General features: G+C 51.0%; 1 protein-coding gene across 1 annotated transcript in view; it reads right to left on the reverse strand.

The window, feature by feature from the left end:
• kat8 (K(lysine) acetyltransferase 8) overlaps positions 1 to 16524 on the reverse strand; it is a gene marked incomplete at its 3' end in the record, with an annotated part of 41609 nt that overhangs the window by 14261 nt on the left and 10824 nt on the right. Inside the window, exons 2-3 of the mRNA XM_070874666.1 lie at positions 6481 to 6555; positions 330 to 505 (exon numbers count right to left, since the gene is read on the reverse strand). Coding sequence (XP_070730767.1) covers positions 330 to 505; positions 6481 to 6555 — 251 coding nt within the window. The remainder of the gene's footprint in view (positions 1 to 329; positions 506 to 6480; positions 6556 to 16524) is intronic.

Below are 16524 nucleotides of genomic sequence, written 5' to 3' on the forward strand. Positions count from 1 at the left end.
CAAAGACCAGTCCGCCCTAAGTGGAGGAAGTGCATCCGGGAGGGGGCTGAGCACCTCGAGTCTCGTCGCCGAGAGCGCGCAGAAACCAAGCGCAGGCAGCGGAAGGAGCGTGCGGCAAACCAGTCCCACCCTCCCCTTCCCTCAACGTCTGTCTATCCCACCTGTGACAGGGACTGTGGTTCTCGTATTGGACTGTTCAGCCACCTGAGGACTCATGTTAAGGGTGGAAGCAAGTCTTCCTCGATTGCGAGGGACTGCCCATGATGATGATGATGAAACGCCTCTGGTTCTACGCTGGGGGCTTGTTCCACCTGCACGCGTGCCCTTACCTTCTGAATGTGGTTGATCTCGTCGTGCTTGCGTTTCTGGTTGCGGGTGATCTTGCGTTCGGGCTGCTCGGAGAGCTCACTCATGTACTGGTCGCTGGTTTTCTGCACCGCCTCCTTCACTGTCTTGGTCAGGGCCAGTCGGTTCTTGTCCACCCATTCGTCCAGCCGTCGGTTGACTGTAAAAGGGAGGGGTAAAAAGACTTCTGTTCCTCAAGGTACACTCCCTGATAGAAGGAATCGACACCTGCCCGCCACATAGCGACCACGGAATCAATCGGTCCAAACCTCGGTTCAACCGGTTTTTATTCGAACATGCTTGGGAAGGTTTCCGATGAACTCTTGCCCGATCAGGGGTCTGACAATTACAATTATACAGTTCCCCGAGGTGTGCGACCCTCCGATTGGCCGACTGCTCAGACTGGGTGTGATTGGTTCTTCCCCAGCTGTCCATCTCCCATCATACGTCGCCCTCCCGGAATGTGTTATTCAACGGTGTCATCCCTGTCTCAGTTCCTCGTGACGTGTTGATTAACCTTGTTTCATAGAAACAAAGAAAGTAGGGGCAGGAGTAGGCCATTCGGCCCTTCGAGCCTGCACCACCATTCAATATGATCATGGCTGATCATGCAATTTCAGTACCCCATTCCTGCTTTCTCTCCATACCCCTTGATCCCTTTAGCCGTAAGGGCCACATCTAACTCCCTTTTGAATATATCTAACTAACTGGCCTCAACAACTTTCTGTGGCAGAGAATTCCACAGGTTCACAATTCTCTGAGTGAAGAAGTTTCTCCTCATCTCAGTCCTAAATGGCTTAACTCTTATCCTTAGACTGTGATCCCTGGTTCTGGACTTCCCCAGCATCGGGAACATTCTTCCTGCATCTAACCTGTCCAATCCCGTCATATGCTTCTATGAGATCCCCTCTTATTCTTCTAAATTCCAGTGAATATAAGCCTAGTCGATCCAGTCTTTCTTCATATGTCAGTCCTGCCACCCCGGGAATCAGTCTGGTGAACCTTCGCTGCACTCCTTCAGTAGCAAAACGTTCTTCCTCAGATTAGGAGACCAAAACTGCACACAATACTCAAGGTGTGGTCTCACCAAGGCCCTGTACAACTGCAATAAGACCTCCCTGCTCCTATACTCACTATGAAGGCCACCATGCCATTTGATTTCTTCACCGCCTGCTGTACCTACATGCCTACCTTCAATGACTGATGTACCATGACACCCAGGTCTCGTTGCACCTCCCCTTTCACTAATTTGTCACCATTCAGATAATAATCTGCCTTCCTGTTTTTTCCACCAAAGTGGATAACCTCACATTATACTGCATCTGCCATGCATTTGCCCACTCACTTAACCTGTCCAAGTCACCCTGCAGCCTCCGAGCATCCTCCTCGCAGCATACACTGCCACCCAGCTTAGTGTCATCTGCAAACTTGGGAGATATTACATTCAATTCCTTCGTCTAAATCATTAATGTATATTGTAAATAGCTGGGGTCCCAGCACTGAACCCTGCGGCAACCAGGATGATGCCTCCTTATCCCTCTCCCAAGAACTCGAGTGAAAACTACCAGTCGTTACCATCCTGTTCCCCTGCTGCTATAGTCTATGTTCTCGAATTTTGTGTACTGAATATACGCTTCAATGAGTCTGTTGTAAGGTTAATCCAACGCATGGTTCATTACCCATCAGGCATTGGTGCTTCCCTCTTCTTAACCCAATGTAAGCGAGTGTATAAGCGTACTTTACATATAATCGGTCAATCACAAACCCTACTACAAGACAGAGGAACTCCTGATTCCTCACAACCTCCCAATACCGATGAGCCCTTTTAATCTGGACCATTCACGACTTTCAGTATCCACTTTCGTGACCATCGGTCTGTCTCCACTCTAGTGACCGTTTTTTATCCCCTTACAACAGCACTGGGCCCCGACTCCACTAGGTACGTCGAGGAGGCTCAAACACATAGCAACATCGAAATTTACAGCGCAGGAGGCTATTCCGGCCCATCGTGTCCGCGCCGGCCGACACAGAGCCACACGGCCCTCGGTCAGCAGCCCTGAAGGTTACATATAAACCTATGAACAATGACGGAAAGGCAAAGAGCACCCAGCCCAACCAGCCCGCCTCACACACCACTGCGACACCCCTCACACTGAAACATTCTACACTCCACCCCAACCGGAGCCCATGTGATCTCCTGGGAGAGGCCAAAAACCAGATAAAAACCCAGGCCAATTTAGGGAGAAAAAAATCTGGGAAAATTCCTCTCCGACCCATCCAGGCGATCGAAACTACTCCAGGAGATCACCCTGGCCGTATTCTATTCCCTGCAGTACTTACCATTATACCCAACAAAAGGTTATCCAGTCTAACCCCAATGACCAGGTTACTGCACTTTAAGGGCCCATCCAACCATCTCTTAAAAGTGGTGAGGGTTTCTGTATCCACCACTCTTCCAGGCAGCGAGTTTCAGATCCCCACAACCCTCTGTGTAAAGAAGCCCTCCCCTCAAATCCCCTCTAAACCTTCCACCAACCACCTTAAAACTATGCCCCCCTCGTAATAACCCTCTTCACCAATGGAAATAGACCCTTGCTATCCACTATGTCCAGGCCCCTCAATATTTTGTACACCTCAATGAGGTCTCCTCTGTTCCAATGAGAACAAACCCAGCCTATCCAATCTGTCCTCATAACTAAGATTCTCCATTCCAGGCAGCATCCTCGTAAATCTCCTCTGCACTCTCTCCAGTGCAATCACGTCCTTCCTATGATACGGCAACCAGAACTGCACGTAGTACTCCAGCTGTGGCCTAACCAAAGTATTATACAATTTAAGCATGACCTTCCCGCTCTTATATTCTATGCCTTGGCCAATAAAGGCAAGCATTCCGTATGCCTTCTTAACCACCTTATCCACCTGGCCTGCTACTTTCAGGGATCTGTGGACAAGCACTCCCAGGTCCCTTTGTTCATCTACACTATTAAGTGGCCTACCGCTTAATGTGTATACCCTTTCCTTATTAGCCCTGCCAAAGTGCATCACCTCACACTTCTCTGAATTAAATTCCATTTGCCACTGCTCTGCCCACCTGACCAGTAGATTGATATCCTCCTGCAGCCCATGACTTTCCTCTGCAAACTTCTTAATCATACTCCCTATATTCAAATCTAAATCGTTGATCTATACCACAAAAAGCAAGGGTCCCAGTACTGAGCCCTGCGGAACCCCACTGGAAACATCCTTCCAGTCACACAAACATCCATCAACCATTACCCTTTGCTTCCTACCTCCGAGCCAATTTTGGATCCAACTTGCCACTTTGCCCTGGATCCCTTGGGCTTTAACCTTCATGACCAGTCTACCATGTGGGACCTTATCAAAAGCCTTGCTACAGTCCATATACACTACATCGTACGCACTACCCTCATCGACCCTCTTAGTTACCTCCTCAAAAAATTCAATCAGGTTAGTCAAACACGATCTTCCCTTAACAAATCCATGCTGACTGTCCCGAATTAATGCTTGCCTTTCCAAATGCAGATTTATCCTGTCTTTCAATTTTTTCCAATAATTTTCCCACCACTGAGGGGGGGGGGGGGGGAGAATCCCGTTTGAACTGACCCCTGACCCCCCCCCCCCCCCCCCCCCCCCGCTCAGCTGGAATTCCTCATCAGCGCCGAGCCCCGAGACCTCCCTCGGGAGCCAGCGCCTCACAACTTGAGCCTCCTCCGGGAAATCCCCTCAGCTTTCAGTCCTGCGCGGAGGGAGGAGTTTCCTGTACGGGCTGCTGTTGCACACTCTCCAACCTTGCCATCCTCGTCTGCCGTCCGGACACGCCATGGCGCACCATCTTGCCGTCCCGGAGGAGGTGGGGGTCCCCGATGGAGTGCACCCTACGAGGGAGTCCTCTCTCTATTTATCGGGGACTTGGCCTGGAGGGTGTTGTACGGGGCAGTCCCGTGCAATAGGTTTTTACGTCGGTTCACGGGCTCCCGGGCCGCCTGCAATTTCTGCGGTCTGGAGGAGTCCGTGTTCCACGTTTTTATTGTGTGTGAGGTTGCAGCCCCTCTTCCAATATCTGAAGGGACAGCTCCTCAAATTCTGGTTGCACTTCAGTCCCACGCCCCCTGATCTTTGGGGCACCCTGTGCGGAGGGGAACGGGCAGGTGGGAAGGCCTCCTCGTAGGCCTGCTCCTGGGCACGGCTAAGGTGGGCCATCAGCCGGTCCAGGCAGCGGGCGGTCGAGGGAGTCGTTCAGCCCCGACTGCCTGCCTCTCTTCCGTGGTTACCTCCGAGCCAGGGTGTCCCTGGAGATGGAGCACGCGGTGTCCACCGGTACGCTCGCGGCCTTCCGCGAGAGGTGGGCGCCAGAGGGGCTGGAGTGCATCATCGCCCCCGGCAACCAAACTTTAATTTGATCTAAGTTTCCATTAAAGTTTAATTTGAAAATTTGTGGCTTCTACTGCCCTTGCCAGGCGGGGCATTTGATTTAAAGTTCTACTTAAAATAGTTGTAGAGCTGTTGAGGTGGGAGTGGCTTAGCCAGTCACGTGATGTTCACAAGACTCAATAAAACCCCGGCCAGTTGGGTTTGGGGGATCCACGATGGGGCAGGTGGTTGTGAGCCTGGTGGATGAACTGGTAATGTGTAGTGCGATTGTTAAAGCTTCTGCTAATAAACTAACTAGTTCTTAATAGCAATGTGTTACTATGAATTCTTCAGCAAAGAACCCATGAAGCAACTACATTACCGTTGGGTAAGTGACAAGGTCTGTCAGCTCCCTTCAGATATAGAAAACACATCCGGTGTGGAGTAGGCCCCACACACACACACACACACACACACACACACACACAGCAGGAAAGATCCAGGCTCCGTTCCCGGCCTAGTAAGCTGACGATGTAATTTACATAAGAAACAGGAGCAGGAGTCGGCCATTCGGCCCCTCGAGCCTGCTCCGCCATTTAATACGATCATGGCTGATCCGATCATGGACTCAGCCCCACTTCCCCGCCCGCTCCCCATAACCCTTCACTCCCTTATCGCTCAAAAATCTGTCTATCTCCGCCTTAAATATATTCAATGTCCCAGCCTCCACAGCTCTCTGGGGCAGAGAATTCCACAGCTTTACAACCCTCTGAGAGAAGAAATTCCTCCTCATCTCAGTTTTAAATGGGCGGCCCCTTATTCTAAGACTATGTCCCCTAATTTTAGTTTCACCTGTGAGTGGAAACATTTTCTCTGCATCCACCTTGTCGAGCCCCCTCATTATCTTCCAAGTTTCAATAAGATCACCTCTCATTCTTCTAAACTCCACTGAGTATAAGCCCAACCTACTCAACCTTTCCTCATAAGTCAACCCCCTCATCTCCAGAATCAACCGAGTGAACCTTCTCTGAACTGCCTCCAAAGCAAATATATCCTTCCTTAAATGCGGAGACCAAAACTGCACGCAGTACTCCAGGTGTGGCCTCGCCAGTACCCTGTACAGTTGTAGCAGGACTTCTCTGCTTTTATACTCAATCTCTCCTCATAGGACAATCCCCCCATCCCGGGAATCAGTCTGGTGAACCTTCGTTGCACTCCCTCAAGGGCAACGATATCCTTCCTTTGGTAAGGAGACCAAAACTGTGCACAATACTCCAGGTGTGGTCTCACCAGGACCCTGTACAATTGCAGTAAGACGCCTTTACTCTTATACTCAAATCCTCCTGTAATTAAGGCCAACATACCATTTGCTTTCTTAATTGCTTGCTGTACCTGCGTGTTAACTCTCGGTGATTGGGGTACAAGGACACCCAGGTCTCTCTGAATACCAAACACCCAGGGCCCTCGATGCTCATTAAGTTGGTGGGGGGTGGGTGAATCGCGTTGCGGATTCTGGTCCCTCTGTGAGGACCACCATGCCGCTAAATGTGGACGTGAGCACACCGGTTGAATACGCCGCCAACGCAAAGCGGGCGAGACACCGGTGGGCGCCAGTAGAACAGTCCTCGGCGTGGATTCGGGGAGCGGGGCGAGGGGGGAAAAGGGAAAGTAAATGGTGGTCGGAGATGGAGCAGCTGTAGAAAATGAAAGGAGCTCGCGATGGATGGGAGGGGGTTGCATTTCTTGACCGGCGCCAGTACTCACAGCCCACGTAATGCACGTAGAACTCTTCCCGGCCCTCCTGCTCGTTCAGTCGCGACTGGATTACCTCCGCCGAGTCTGCAAGAGTTCAAATGTCACGAGGTTAGCTGGGGGGGGGGGGGTCAAGCAACGCGAGAAGCAGCGCAGTCGTCGAGTGCACGGAACCGCGGAGGTGTCCAGGAGGCCATTCGGCCCATCTCAAGCCCAGCTCTTCGCTAGATCAATGCCCAATCTAATCCCACTGCCCCGCTCTCTCCCCATAGCCCTGTATCAATCCCCAAACTAATCCCACTGCTCTCTCCCCATAGTCCTGTATCAATCCCCAAACTAATCCCACTGCCCCGCTCTCTCCCCATAGCCCTGTATCAATCCCCAATCTAATCCCACTGCCCCGCTCTCTCCCCATAGCCCTGTAACAATCCCCAAACTAATCCCTAATCCCACTGCCCCACTCTCTCCCCATAGCCCTGTATCAATCCCCAAACTAATCCCACTGCCCCGCTCTCTCCCCATAGCCCTGTATCAATCCCCAAACTAATCCCACTGCCCCGCTCTCTCCTCATAGCCCTGTATCAATCCCCAAACTAATCCCACTGCCCTGCTCTCTCCTCATAGCCCTGTATCAATCCCCAAACTAATCCCACTGCCCCGCTCCCTCCCCATAACCCTGTATCAATCTCCAAACTAATCCCACTGCCCCGCTCTCTCCCCATAGCCCTGTATCAATCCCCAAACTAATCCCACTGCCCCGCTCTCTCCTCATAGCCCTGTATCAATCCCCAAACTAATCCCACTGCCCCGCTCTCTCCCCATAGCCCTGTATCAATCCCCAAACTAATCCCACTGCCCCGCTCTCTCCCCATAGCCCTGTATCAATCCCCAAACTAATCCCACTGCCCCGCTCCCTCCCCATAGCCCTGTATCAATCCCCAAACTAATCCCACTGCCCTGCTCTCTCCTCATAGCCCTGTATCAATCCCCAAACTAATCCCACTGCCCTGCTCTCTCCTCATAGCCCTGTATCAATCCCCAAACTAATCCCACTGCCCCGCTCCCTCCCCATAACCCTGTATCAATCTCCAAACTAATCCCACTGCCCCGCTCTCTCCCCATAGCCCTGTATCAATCCCCAAACTAATCCCACTGCCCCGCTCTCTCCTCATAGCCCTGTATCAATCCCAAACTAATTCTACTGCCCCGCTCTCTCCCCATAGCCCTGTATCAATCCCCAAACTAATCCCACTGCCCCGCTCTCTCCCCATAGCCCTGTATCAATCCCCAAACTAATCCCACTGCCCCGCTCTCTCCCCATAGCCCTGTATCAATCCCCAAACTAATCCCACTGCCCCGCTCTCTCCCCATAGCCCTGTATCAATCCCCAAACTAATCCCACTGCCCCGCTCTCTCCCCATAGCCCTGTATCAATCCCCAAACTAATCCCACTGCCCCACTCTTTCCCCATAGCCCTGTATCAATCCCCAAACTAATCCCACTGCCCCGCTCTCTCCTCATAGCCCTGTATCAATCCTCAAACTAATCCCACAGCCCCGCTCTCTCCCCATAGATCTGTATCAATCCCCAAACTAATCCCACTGCCCCGCTCTCTCCTCATAGCCCTGTATCAATCCCCAAACTAATCCCACTGCCCCGCTCTCTCCTCATAGCCCTGTATCAATCCTCAAACTAATCCCACAGCCCCGCTCTCTCCCCATAGATCTGTATCAATCCCCAAACTAATCCCACTGCCCCGCTCTCTCCCCATAGTCCTGTATCGTACTCTGTGTCAAGTATTTATCCACTTTTCCCGTCAAAGGTGTCTGCCCGAGCCAATCCCTGTTAAACCATACTTTGCTCCCACAGCCCTGAGCCAGAGGTCAGCAGGGAGCCCTTGCCTCTGCTGTTGTGACAGGGGGAACAGGAAGTCAAGCCCTTTCTTGCGTTCTCCCGTCACGTCTTGTTGCCAAACTTTAACAGCAACATGTATTTCTGCAGCGCCCTTCACGTAGTGAGTCGTCCCGAGGCGCTTGACAAAAGACTTGTATTTATATAGCGCCTTTCACGTCCACCGGACGTCTCAAAGTGCTTTACAGCCGTAGTTTTGGAGTGTTGTCACTGGGAAACTCGGCACCAATTCTCGCACAGCAAGCTCCCACAAACAGCAATGTGATAATCACCAGATAATCTGTTTTTTGTCATAGAAACATAGAAAATAGGTGCAGGAGTAGGCCATTCGAGCCTGCACCACCATTCAATAAGATCATGGCTGATCATTCCTTCAGTACCCCTTTCCTGCGTTCTCGCCATACCCCTTGATCCCCTTAACCGTAAGAGCCGTATCTAACTCCCTCTGGAATATATCCAATGAATTGGCCTCAACAACTCTCTCGTCTACTATGAGAATTATCACTGTCACGCTTTTATCGACACCAATACCTCGGCTGCCCGTGCTCGCAAACATCGCACCGCCACACCTACGCCGCGAATATGCCGTCTCCAGAGAATACGGCCGCTATGTCAGCAAAGACACGCCAATCCGGGCCGACTTAAACAACCTACCACCAACACCTCGCAAATCTAGGCGCCCATTTTGGACCGTCGCGGGTCTCCCCTCAGCCTCGACGACCGACGGCGAAACGCTTGGAAGAACCACAACATTCAGAATGGGTTCCTTATAGAGGACCCCACAGTACAACCTCTCGGATCAAACCTCCCTCGCAAACAGTGGACAACCACCAACCGTCTCATAGAGACATAGAAAATAGGTGCAGGAGCAGGCCATTCGGCCCTTCGAGCCTGCACCACCATTCAATATGATCATGGCTGATCATGCAACTTCAGTACCCCATTCCTGCTTTCTCTCCGTACCCCTTGATCCCTTTAGCCGTAAGGGCCACATCTAACTCCCTTTTGAATATATCCAACGAACTGGCCTCAACAACTCTCTGTGGCAGAGAATTCCACAGGTTCACAATTCTCTGGGTGAAGAAGTTTCTCCTCATCTCGGTCCTAAATGGCTTTACCCCTTATCCTTAGACTGTGACCCCTGGTTCTGGACTTCCCCAACATCGGGAACATTCTTCCTGCATCTAACCTGTCCCGTCCCATCAGAATTTTATATGTTTCTATGAGATCCCCTCTCATTCTTCTAAATTTCAATGAATAAAGGCCCAGTCGATCCAGTCTTTCTTCATATGTCAGACTTGCCATCCTGGGAATCAGTCTGGTGAACCTTCGCTGCACTCCCTCAATAGCAAGAATGTCCTTCCTCAGATTAGGAGACCAAAACTGCACACAATACTCAAGGTGTGGTCTCACCAAGGCCCTGTACAACTGCAGTAAGACCTCCCTGCTCCTGTACTCAAATCCTCTCGCTATGAAGGCCAACATACTACCATTTGCCTTCTTCACCACCTGCTGTACCTGCATACCAACTTTCAATGACCGGTCACGGTCGATACTGCCACCGTCTCCACAGGTAGAAGATTAAAGCATCTCCATTATATGACTGTGGAGCTCCGAATCAGACCCCGGAGCACATCACCGAGCACTGCCCTCAGAGGAAGTTCGCAGGCAGCCAACAAGATATCCACGCGGTTACACCGGAAGCTTTGGCCTGGATATCCGACTTAGATATTGACATAAACTTGAGGTCATCCAAAACTGGGCTGTCCCATGTCCTAACTCGCACCAAGTCCCGCTCACCCATCACCCCCTGTGCTCACTGCTCCGTGTCCTAACTCGCACCAAGTCCCACTCACCCATCACCCACTGTGCTCACTGCCCCGTGTCCTAACTCACACCGAGTCCCACTCACCCATCACCCCCTGTGCTCACTGCCCCGTGTCCTAACTCGCACCGAGTTCCGCTCACCCATCACCCACTGTGCTCGCTGCCCCCTGTCCTAACTCGCACCAAGTCCCGCTCACCCATCACCCCCTGTGCTCGCTGTCCCGTGTCCTAACTCGCACCCAGTCCCGCTCACCCATCACCCCCTGTGCTCACTGACCCCGTGTCCTAACTCGCACCGAGTCCCACTCACCCATCACCCCCTGTGCTCACTGACCCCGTGTCCTAACTCACACCGAGTCCCACTCACCCATCACCCCCTGTGCTCGCTGTCCCGTGTCCTAACTCGCACCCAGTCCCGCTCACCCATCACCCCCTGTGCTCGCTGCCCCGTGTCCTAACTCACACCGAGTCCCGCTCACCCATCACCCCCTGTGCTCGCTGTCCCGTGTCCTAACTCGCACCCAGTCCCGCTCACCCATCACCCCCTGTGCTCACTGACCCCGTGTCCTAAATCGCACCGAGTCCCACTCACCCATCACCCCCTGTGCTCACTGACCCCGTGTCCTAACTCACACCCAGTCCCACTCACCCATCACCCCCTGTGCTCGCTGCCCCGTGTCCTAACTCACACGGAGTCCCGCTCACCCATCACCCCCTGTGCTCGCTGCCCCGTGTCCTAACTCGCACCGAGTCCCACTCACCCATCACCCCCTGTGCTCGGTGCCCTGTGTCCTAACTCACACCGAGTCCCGCTCACCCATCACCCCTGTGCTCACTGCCCCGTGTCCTAACTCACACCCAGTCCTGCTCACCCATCACCCCCTGTGCTCGCTGCCCCGTGTCCTAACTCACACCGAGTCCCGCTCACCCATCACCCCTGTGCTCGCTGACCTACATTGGCTTCCGGTTAAGCAACGCCTCAATTTCAAAATTCTCATCCTTGTTTTCAAATCCCTCCATGGCCCTCGCCCCCCTCCCTATCTCTGTAACCTCCTCCAGCCCCTACACCTCTCCCTATCTCTGCAACCTTCTCCAGCCTCTACAGCCCTCCCTATCTCTGTAACCTCCTCCAGCCCCACAACCCCTCCCTATCTCTGTAACCTCCTCCAGCCCCTAGACCTCTCCCTATCTCTGCAACCTTCTCCAGCCTCTACAACCCCTCCCTATCTCTGTAACCTCCTCCAGCCCCACAACCCCCCGAGATGTCTGCGGTCCTCTAATTCTGTCCTCCTGACCATCCCTGATTATAATCGCTCCACCATTGGTGGCCGTGCCTTCTGTTGCCGGGGCCCCAAGCTCTGGAACTCCCTCCCTAAACCTCTCCGTCTCTCTTTCCTCCTTCAAAATGCTTCTTAAAACCGACCTCTTTGACCAACCTGCGCTAATTTCTCCTCATGTGAGCGGGTGTCATATTTTGTCTGATGACGCTCCTGTGAAGCGCCTTGAGACGTTGAAGGTGCTATATAAATACAAGTTGTTGTTGTTGACATTTGATTTGCTACGACCATACGAAAGATATAAAATACAGCAGGCGTGGAATAAGAACATAAGAAATAGGAGCGGGAGTTGGCCATTCAGCCCTTCGAGCCTGCACCACCATTCAATATGATCACAGCTGATCATTCCTTCAGTACCCCTTTCCTGCTTTCTCTCCATACCCCTTGATCCCCTTAATCGTAACAGCCACGTCTAACTCCCTTTTGAATATATCTAACGAACTGGCCTCAACAACTTTCTGTGGTAGAGAATTCCACAGGTTCACAACTCTCTGAGTGAAGAAGTTTCTCCTCATCTTGGTCCTAAATGGCTTTACCCCTTATCCTAAGACTGTGACCCCTGGTTCTGGACTTCCCCAAATATCGGGAACATTCTTCCTGCATCTAACCTGTCCAGTCCCGTCAGAATTTTAGATGTTTCTATGAGATCCCCTCTCATCCTTCTAAACTCCAGTGGATACAAGCCCAGTTGATCCAGTCTCTCCTCATATGTCAGTCCAGCCATCCCGGGAATCAGTCTGGTGAACCTTCGCTGCACTCCCTCAATAGCAAGAACGTCCTTCTTCAGATTAGGAGACCAAAGCTGAACACAATATTCCAGGTGTGGTCTCACCAAGGCCCTGTACAACTGCAGTAAGACCTCCCTGCTCCTATACTCAAATCCCCCAGCTATGAAGGCCAACATACCATTTGCCTTCTTCACCACCTGCTGTACCTGCATGCCAACTTTCAATGACTGATGAACCATGACACCCAGGTCTCGTTACACCTCCCCTTTTTCTAATCTGCCACCATTCAGATAATATTCTGTCTTCGAGTTTTTGCCACCAAAGTGGATAACCTCATATTTATCCCTTGATGCCCCCTACAGTTCAAGAATCTGTCCATCTCAGTCTTGAATATAGGAGACACGGCATTAAAGTCACCTAGGAAAATATATTTGTCGCCCGTGGGGACGCGGGACAGGGATGTCTCGAAGTTGGATACAAAGATGGGAGGAAAAGCAATGTGTGAGGAGGACACACAAAATCTGCAAAAGGACATAGACAGGCTAAGTGAGTGGGCAAAAATTTGGCAGATGGAGTATAATGTTGGAAAGTGTGAGGTCATGCACTTTGGCAAAAAAAAAATCAAAGAGCAAGTTATTATTTAAATGGAGAAAGATTGCAAAGTGCCGCAGTACAGCGGGACCTGGGGGTTACTTGTGCATGAAACACAAAAGGTTAGTATGCAGGTACAGCAAGTGATCAGGAAGGCCAATGGTATCTTGGCCTTTATTGCAAAGGGGATGGAGTATAAAAGCAGAGAAGTCTTGCTCCAGTTATACAGGGTATTGGTGAGGCCACACCTGGAGTACTGCGTGCAGTTTTGGTTTCCATATTTACAAAAGGATATACTTTGCTTTGGAGGCTGTTCAGAGAAGGTTCACTAGGTTGATTCCGGAGATGAGGGGGTTGACTTATGAGGAAAGGTTGAGTAGGTTGGGCCTCTACTCATTGGAGTTCAGAAGAACGAGAGGTGATCTTATCGAAATGTATAAGATTATGAGGGGACTTGACAAGGTGGATGCAGAGAGGATGTTCCCCCTCGTGGGGGAGACTAGAACTAGGGGCATGGTCTTAGAATAAGGGGCCGCCCATTTAAAACTGAGATGAGGAGAAATTTCTTCTCTCAGAGGATTGTAAATCTGTGGAATTTGCTGCCTCAGAGAGCTGTGGAGGCTGGGACATTGAATATATTTAAGACAGAAATAGACAGTTTCTTAAACGATAAGGGGATAAGGGGTTATAGGGAGTGGCCGGGGAAGTGGAGCTGAGTCCATGATCGGATCAGCCATGATCTTATTGAATGGCGGAGCAGGCTCGAGGGGCCATATGGCCGACTTTGTTCCTGTTTCTTATGTTCTTAATTCCAAAGATTCACGGCCCTCAGAGAAGAAATTCCTCCTCATCTCAGTTTTAAATGGACGACCCCTTATTCTGAGATTATGCCCCCTAGTTCTAGATTCCCCCACGAGGGGGAACATCCTCTCTGCATCTACCTTGTCAAGCCCCCTCAGAATCTTATACGTTTCAATAAGATCGCCTCTCATTCTTCTGAACGCCAATGAGGATAGGCCCTGCTCAACCTGTCCTCAAAAGACCACCCCTTCATCTCAGGAATCAACCGAGTGAACCTTCTCTGAACTGCCTCCAATGCAAGTATATCCCTCCTTAAATACAGAGACTAAACCTGCACGCAGTACTCCAGGTGTGGGCTCATCAGTTAGAGAAAGACATCTCCACTTTGATACTCCTTCCCCCTTGCTATAAAGGCCAGCGTTCCATTTGTCTTCCTAATTACTTGCTGTGCCTGCATGGTAACTTTTCGTGTTTCATATACGAGGGCAGTTCAAGTGCACCTCCAAGTACTTTTTAAATGTGGTGAGGGTTTCTGCCTCTACCACCCTTTCAGGCAGTGAGTTCCAGACCCTCACCACCCTCTGGGTGAAGACATTTCCCCTCAAAGCCCCTCTACACCTCCCCACAATTACTTTAAATCTATGCCCCCTGGTTGTTGACCCCTCTGCTAAGGGAAACAGGTCCGTCCTATCCACTCTATCTGGGCCCCTCATAATTTTATACACCTCAATAAGATCTCCCCTCAGCCTCCTCTGTTCCAAAGAAAACAACCCCAGCCTATCCAATCTTTCCTCATCGCTAAAATTCTCCAGTTCCGGCAACATCCTGGTAAATCTCCTCTGCACCCTCTCCAGTGCAATCACATCCTTCCTGTAATGTGGTGACCAGAACTGCACGCAGTATTCCAGCTGTGGCCTAACTGGTATTGTATACAGTTCAAGTTCTTATATTCTGTGCCTCGGCTAATAAAGGCAAGTATCCCGTGTGCCTTCTTATCCACCTGATCTACCTGGCCTGCTGCCTTCAGGGATCTGTGGACCTGCACTCCAAGGTCCCTCTGTTCCTCTACACCTCTCAGTGTCCTACCATTTATTGTGTATTCCCTCGCCTTGTTAGCCCTCCCCCAAATGCATTACCTCACACTTCTACAGATTGAATTCCATTTGCCACTGTTCTGCCCCTGACCAGTCCATCGATATCTTCCTGCAGTCCACAGTTTCCTCTTTGCCATTAGCCACATAGCCGATCTTAATATTATCTGCAAACTTCTTAATCATACCCCCAATATTCAAGTCTATATCATTGATGTATATCACAAAAAGCAAGGGACCCAGCACTGAGCCCTGCGGAACCTCACTGGATACAGCCTTCCAGTCACTAAATCACCCATCAACCGTTACCCTTTGCTTCCTGCCTCTGAGCCAATTTTGGATCCAACTTGCCACTTTGCCCTGGATCTCGTGGGCTGTGACTTTCGTGACCAGTCTGCCATGTGGGACCTTATCAAAAGCCTTGCGGAAATCCATGCACACTACATCAAATGCACTGCCCTCATCAAGAAGGTTCATGAGGTTGATTCCGGAGATGAGGGGGGTTGTCTTATGAAGAAAGGTTGAGCAGGTTGGGCCTATACTCATTGGAGTTTAGAAGAATGAGAGGTGATCTTATTGAAACGTATAAGATTCTGAGGGGGCCGGACAGGGTAGCTGCAGAGAGGATGTTTCCCCTCGTGGGGGAATCTCGAACTAGGGGCCATAGTTTCAGAGTAAGGGGCCGCCCATTTAAAACGGAAATGTTGGGGAGGTCCAGAATCAGGGGTCACAGTCTAAGGATAGGGGGTAAGCCATTTATACCGAGATGAGGAGAAACTTCTTCACTCAAGAGAATTGTGAACCTGTGCAATTCTCGACCACAGAAAGTTGTTGAGGCCAATTCATTGGATATATTCAAGAGGGAGTTAGATGTGGCCCTTACAGCTAAAGGAATCAAGGGGTATGGAGAGAAAGCAGGAATGGGGTACTGAGGTGAATGATCAGCCATGATCTTATTGAATGGTGGTGCAGGCTCGAAGGGCCGAATGGCCTGCTCCTGCACCTATTTGCAATGTTTCTATGAAATTCTTCTCTCAGAGGGTTGCAAATCTGTGGAATTCTCAGCCCCGGAGAGCTGTGGAGGCTGGGTCATTGAATATATTCAAGGTGGAGATAGACAGATTTTTGAACGATAAGGGAGTGAAGGGTTATGGGGAGCAGGCAGGGAAGCAGAGTCGAGACCCAGATCGGATCGGCCGTGATCTCAGTGAATGACGGAGGGGGCCCAAGGGGCCGCTGCTGCTATTCCTCACGTTGTGGAGCAGATAGATTGCGTCAGACGCGCTGCCCTCGTTGACCCTCCTGAGCCAGCACCACGCGCAAACATAGAAAACAGGTGCAGGAGTACGCCATTCGGTCCTTCGAGCCTGCACCACCATTCAAAATGATCATGGCTGATCATTCACCTCAGTACCCCATTCCTGCTTTCTCTCCATACCCCTTGATCCTTTTAGCCGTAAGGGCCACATCTAACTCCCTTTTGAATATATCTAATGAACTGGCCTCAACAACTCTCTGCGGTAGAGAATTCCACAGGTTAACAACTCTCTGAGCAAAGAAGTTTCTCCTCATCTCGGTCCTAAATGGCTCACCCCTTATCCTTCGACTGTGACCTCGGTTCTGGACTTCCCCAACATCGGGAACGTTCTTCCTGCATCTAACCTGCCCAATCCTGTCAGAATTTTATATGTTTCTCTCATCCTTCTAAACTCCAGTGGATATAAGCCCAGTCGATCCAGTCTCTCCTCATATGTCAGTCCTGCCACCCTG

The sequence above is a fragment of the Pristiophorus japonicus genome, unplaced genomic scaffold (assembly GCF_044704955.1).
Source record: "Pristiophorus japonicus isolate sPriJap1 unplaced genomic scaffold, sPriJap1.hap1 HAP1_SCAFFOLD_929, whole genome shotgun sequence".
In the NCBI taxonomy this organism is placed as follows: Eukaryota; Metazoa; Chordata; class Chondrichthyes; family Pristiophoridae; genus Pristiophorus; species Pristiophorus japonicus.